Here is a 6,005-nt window from a genome sequence, read left to right on the forward strand (position 1 = left end):
AGGGGCAGGAGCAGGGTATTGAGAGAGAAATTGGGGGGTGGCCCATTGGCCCCCTTCCCTCAGGCACTGCTCAGAGCCTGGGCCTGGTCCCTGCTCTAGCTGGGCCCCGTGTGCTGGGAGTTACCAGCTCAGCAGATCTCAGCCCTGTGGCCTCCGGGCCATGGGAGACCCAGCCAGAGCCCCAGGCTCCCCAGCCACCACTGGGGGGATGCATAGGCACCGTCTTCCCTGGCAGCAAGGGAAGTGCCCGGGGTCTTCCCTCTCCCCCCTCAGTGGCTGAGCCGTGGGGTTTCCCCGCTTCCCAAGTCCCCCGGCTGAGGCCAGCCCCCCTCCCCAAAGGGCTTCATGCTCTGAGCTCTCCGGCGGCTTCCCCTGTGGCCATCACTGCTGCTCATGTGGCTTCTGAACTCTCCCGGCCCCGGCTCTTCCAGCCCCGGCTCCCTTTCACAGGTGCGTGCGGCCCTCGCTCTCGGGTGCTGCGTCCGTCCTTTCTCCTTCGCTCTCTCAGGCCTTCCATGTTTGGTTTTCACACGTTTTCTTTCTTCCTCGTGTTTCACGGGTTCTTTGGCGCCCTCCTCTATTCCTCGTGTTTCACGGGTTCTTTGGCGCCCTCCTCTATTCCTCGTGTTTCACGGGTTCTTTGGCGCTGTCCCCCCGTTCCTCGTGTTTCACGAGTTCTTTCGCATTATCCCTCCTCATTCTTTGCAGCTTTTCCTTTGTTCTCACTTTTGCCTTTTTCACTTTTTCCTTCTCGCTTTTCTTTCTGCTGCCTCCTGCCCTCTCCATTACATCACCCTCTGGTTCCTGCTGGGCTGGGGCCAGGGTCAGCTGCTGCCTCCCCTCCTCAGTCCCCTGGTGTAAATATTTAGAGTGCAGCCACCTGTTGGAGGGGGAGGCTGGACAGAGCCATCCATCACCCCCAGTTGTACCCAGTCCTGGCCTGATGCAGCCTCAGATGCGGGGGATCGGAAGCACATCCTGGACTGTGGAGGGAGGGGGCAGATGCTCCGGATGGATGCAGGGTGTCGTCATGGCGCGTGATGGGCTTTCTCTGGGCTGGGGAGAAGAACCCAGATGTCCTAGCTCCCCTCCCCGCCCCCCAGCTCTGCCGCCTCAACCGCACTCCCGTGCCAGAGCAGAGGAGAGAACCCAGGAGTCCTGGCTCCCCCTGCCCTGCGCTACCCACTTAACCGTGCTCCCCTCCCCGAGCCAGGGCGAGAACCCCGGTGTCCTGTACCAAGTGCTTGTTTCTCAGGGCCAGGCTGGGGGGCAACCCCCTAAAACCTGCCCCTTCCCCCCCACCCCCACCAGGCACATGACAGCACATTCCTTTCTGGTGAGGTGAAAATTGCAAGTCATCTTTCCTAGAGCTGGCTTGGGGGCGGGGGGGCGGTCAGGTGCGTGGGGGTGGCCCTGGGCCAGGGGTCCAGCTGGGTGGAGCCCTCGGCTCCTGAGCAGCCTGGGCAGATCTGGCGGATGCCCAGGCCTATGCGGGGTGAAGTTACATCAGGCGCCGGCCTGGCTCCGGTGGGGGGGTGTCACGTTTCCCTGGCGTGGCCCCTGCGTGCCTCAGGCAAAGTCCCAGGGACCTGCACAAACACATGTCGCAGCCAGGCAAGCTGCCCTCCTGTGGTGCCAGGGCTGGGTATGGCGGGCACCAGCTGCAGGGGGGCATGGCTGGGGCACTGGGACCCACAGTGAGGCTGTAGTGCCAGGAGTTGGCACGGCTGGGGCACCCGGGTCTGGGCTGGGCCCATAGAGCCAGGGGTAGGCACAGCTGGGCACCCGGATCTGGGCTGGCCCCATAGAGCCAGGGGTGGGCACAACTGGGGCACCCGGATCTGGGCTGGGCCCACGAAGCCAGTGGTGGGCACAGCTGGGGCACCCGGATCTGGGCTGGGCCCACAGAGCCGGGGGTGGGCACAGCTGGGGCACCCGGGTCTGGGCTGGGCCCACAGAGCCGGGGGTGGGCACAGCTGGGGCACCCGGGTCTGGGCTGGGCCCACAGAGCCGGGGGTGGGCACAGCTGGGCACCCGGGTCTGGGCTGGGCCCACAGAGCCGGGGGTGGGCACAGCTGGGCACCCGGATCTGGGCTGGGCCCACAGAGCCAGGGGTGGGCACGGCTGGGGCACCCGGATCTGGGCTGGGCCCACAGAGCCAGGGGTGGGCACGGCTGGGGCACCCGGGTCTGGGCTGGGCCCACAGAGCCAGGGGTGGGCACGGCTGGGGTACCCCGGATCTGGGTTGGGCCCACAGAGCCAGTGGTAGGCACAGCTGGGCACCCGGCTCTGGGCTGGCCCCATAGAGCCGGGGGTGGGCACAGCTGGGGCACCCGGATCTGGGCTGGGCCCATGAAGCCAGTGGTGGGCACAGCTGGGCACCCGGATCTGGGCTGGGCCCACAGAGCTGGGGGTGGGCACAGCTGGGGCACCCAGGTCTGGGCTGGGCCCACAGAGCCGGGGGTGGGCACGGCTGGGGCACCCACGTCTGGGCTGGGCCCACAGAGCCGGGGGTGGGCACGGCTGGGGCACCCAGGTCTGGGCTGGGCCCACAGAGCCGGGGGTGGGCACGGCTGGGGCACCCAGGTCTGGGCTGGGCCCACAGAGCCGGGGGTGGGCACGGCTGGGGCACCCAGGTCTGGGCTGGGCCCACAGAGCCGGGGGTGGGCACGGCTGGGCACCCGGATCTGGGCTGGCCCCACAGAGCCAGGGGTGGGCACAGCTGGGGCACCCAGGTCTGAGCTGGGCCCTTAGAGCCGGGGGTGGGCACGGCTGGGGCACCCGGGTCTGAGCTGGGCCCTTAGAGCCGGGGGTGGGCACGGCTGGGCACCCGGATCTGGGCTGGGCCCATGGGGCCGGAGGCAGGGCCAGGTGCAGCACTCGTAGGTGAAGGTGGTGAGGCTGGGCTGCCCAGCTGCTGGCCGGGGAAGGGACAGGAGCTGCCCTGCCAGGCCTGGGAACGACCCCAGCCCTGCAGCCTGGCCTTTGCCCCACAGAGCAATGCCGCTGGCCCTGGGCCAAAGCCAATATTGATGTTGTGGTTGGCTCCTTGTGGAGGGGAGAGCAGGGCAGGGCTGGGCCTTCCCATGCTGGGCTTGGCGGGGGCGCCCAGGGTCGGGGGTCCTGACACCCCCCCCCAACCAAGCACCAGGGCCCCCCCACCCGGGGCGCAGGGCCGGGGCCCGCCAGCAGGGGCCGCAGTTCACGCGGCTGGATCCCTGGTGGGGCGGGGGGGCTGGGTGTGGGGAGGGGTGCCCTGGATGATGTCTGGGGACATTGGGGGAGAGCGGGGTGGGGGTGGGAGCCCTGGAGGGATGTACTGGGGGATAAGGGGGGGCTGGGAAGAGGGAATGTGGGGCAGGGGGGCTGGGGGGCCGGGGGGCAGAATGGGGACCACGCCCCTTCTCCCTCTCTCCCTCCCTTCCGCTCTGTCCCTCTCTCCTTTCCCCCGGTTGCATCAGGCTCTTTTCATGTGGTCGCCGCGGCAGCGGCCCCCGCGGGTTCATGCCCGGGTGGGGCCAATGCGTCAGGCGGGGGGCGGCAGGACCCGCCGAGATAAATGGAGCCCGGGGAGCGGGCGGCCTCAGACAAGTTCCAGGAGCGAGAAGGAGCCGCCGGAGCAGCTGAGCCGTCCGGGCACCAAAGACACCGCTGGGGCAGCCGGACGCCTGGGTTCTCCGCGCTCCGGGAGAACAGTGGGGGCTAGTGGTCGGAGCCGGACGCCGGGTTCTACCCTTGTGTGAGCCCCCAGCATGTGGGGCAGCTCGGCCCCTGTCCCACCGGAGTCCTGGCTGCTGCTGGCTGCCCTGATGTGGGGGACCCGGCCCCCCGCGCCCTCGCAGGCCGCCCCCACGCACAACTCCAGCCCCCTGTACCAGTTTGACGGGCAGGTGCGGCTCCGACACCTGTACACGGCCAGCGCCGACACGCAGCTGTACCTGGAGATCAGCCCCCAGGGCGAGGTGCGGGGGGCCGCCGAGCAGACCCCCTACAGTGAGTACCGGGGGCGGGAGCCCGGCTGCCTGGGGGGGGGGGTCTGTCCAGCTCTCAGGGCAGCGCGGAGTAGTGGGTAGAGCGGGCGGTGTGGGGAGGACGGGTGCTGGGTCCCTCCGCAGCGCGGGGAGGGGAGTGACGACTAGCGGTTATAGCGGGCCCGGGTTCTCGCCCCCGCTCTGAGCGGGGGGGGGGGCTGGACATTAGCACTCGTGCGGGGTGGAGGGAGCGGGACACCCCCCCCGGACGCCTGGGTTCCCCCGTGACCTCCCTCTGCCCTGGGCGCTGCAGGTCTGATGGAGATCAAAGCAGTGAAGCCGGGAGTGATCCGGATGCAGGGGATGAAAACGCTTCTGTTCCTGTGCATGGACCCCCGCGGGCGGCTCCATGGGCAGGTGAGGAGGACCCCGACGGCGGCGGGGGGCGGGGCGGGGACAGAGGGAGACACAGACAAGCAAACGGCCCATCCAGCCCTGTAGGGCTCCGCCTTCCTGGGGCAAGGGGGGTCTAGTGGTTAGAGCAGCGCCAGGACTCCTGGGTTCTCCCCCCGGCTCTGGCGGGGGAGTGGTGCCGAGTGGTTGGAGCACGGGCGGGCCCAGACAGCTGCTCACCCGTGCTCCCCCATTCGCTCCCCATAGAGCTCGTACTCCGAGGAGGCCTGTAATTTTCGGGAGAAGGTGCAGCGGGACGGCTACAACCTGTACTTCTCCGAGACCTACAACGTCCCCATCAGCCTGTGGCCCACGGGGGGGCCCCCCAGCCGGGGCCGCTCGGCCCCCCGCCTCTTCCACTTCCTGCCCATGGTCAGCCGGGTGCCGGTGGAGCCAGTCCTGCTGGAATACGACTTCTACGGCGATCCCCCGCTGGACGTGGAGTCCTCGGACCCGCTCAGCATGATGGGCCGTCTCTCCCGCGTGCTGAGCCCCAGCTACATCTTCTGAGAGCCGGACGCCCGGGTCCCCTCCTGGCCCCTGGGAGGGGAGAGAGGCCTCGTGGCTGGAGCCGGAGGGGCTGGGAGCCGGATCTCCTGGGTTGCCTCCCTGGCTCTGGGACAGATTTCCCCTGGCCGGCGCTGGGTAGCCTGCGGCGGACAGCGGGACCTTGGCAGCGCAGCGCCGCGCACCGGCCGCGGGCCCGATCCCACCGAGGCCTTTGCCGCCTTTTCTCTGGGGGTGTTTGGCGCTTCTTTTTCTACCTATTTAATATCTTATTTATTAGCCAGCGGGGTTATTTATGAGCCGGTTGCAGAGACCGGAGCTGGCTGAGGGGCGGGGAGGGGGGGACGTTCCTGCTATTTATTGGGGCCTCGGCCCAGGCCGGGCAGCTTCCCGCGTGGCCGACGGAGTGAGAATAAACTGCTGGTTTGGCCCATTTCCTGGGCGGAATGAATGTGTTCTGTGCACCGAAGCCTTGGGGGGGACGCGCACGGCCCGTAGCCGCCCGCTGCCGGCCCGGGGGCTGCCCTGGCCTCGCTCTCGGCCTCCGCGGGGGGCGGGGGCGCGATCTGGGGGTGGGTGCAAATTTCAGGCCAAAGGAAGGGAGTTTGGGGCCGAACGCCGCCGGGTGGAAACGCAGCCGGGGCCGGGCTCGGGCAGCGCAGCGCCTCAAGTGCGCCCTGGGGCACCTCCCAGCCCCGACCCCAGGGGGGAGAGCGCCCCCTGCTGCCCCCCCTGCAGCGCCCCAGCATCGCCGCCTAGTGCGCCCTGGGGCACCGCGCCAGCCCTCACCTCTAGGAGAGAGCGCCCCCTGCTGCCCACCCGCAGCCCTGCCCCCTACAGCGCCCCCTAGTGCTCCCTGGGGCACCGCCCAGCCCCGACCCCGGGGGGAGAGCGCCCCCTGCTGCTCCCCAGCAGCTCCACCCGCAGCCCGCCCTGCAGCGCCCCCTAGTACGCCCTGGGGCACCGCGCCAGCCCCGACCGCTGAGGGACCGTGCCCCCTGCTGGTCCCCGCTTCCTGCAGCACAGCGCCCCCTAGTGCTTGTGGAAGTCGGGGTAGCTGGTCAGGCTATGAGA

At 69.3% G+C, this 6,005-nt stretch overlaps 1 protein-coding gene across 1 annotated transcript; it reads left to right on the forward strand.

Annotated features, from left to right (window-relative positions):
• The first annotated feature begins 3,403 nt into the window (after positions 1-3,403).
• FGF21 (fibroblast growth factor 21) lies at positions 3,404-5,258 on the forward strand. Its single transcript, XM_075016604.1, has 3 exons — positions 3,404-3,993; positions 4,285-4,388; positions 4,632-5,258. The coding sequence occupies exons 1-3, from the start codon at positions 3,753-3,755 to the stop codon at positions 4,932-4,934; spliced, it is 648 nt and encodes a 215-aa protein (XP_074872705.1). The 5' UTR covers positions 3,404-3,752; the 3' UTR covers positions 4,935-5,258.
• Positions 5,259-6,005: the final 747 nt, after the last annotated feature.

The sequence above is a fragment of the Carettochelys insculpta genome, chromosome 22 (assembly GCF_033958435.1).
Source record: "Carettochelys insculpta isolate YL-2023 chromosome 22, ASM3395843v1, whole genome shotgun sequence".
Lineage (NCBI taxonomy): Eukaryota > Metazoa > Chordata > Testudines > Carettochelyidae > Carettochelys > Carettochelys insculpta.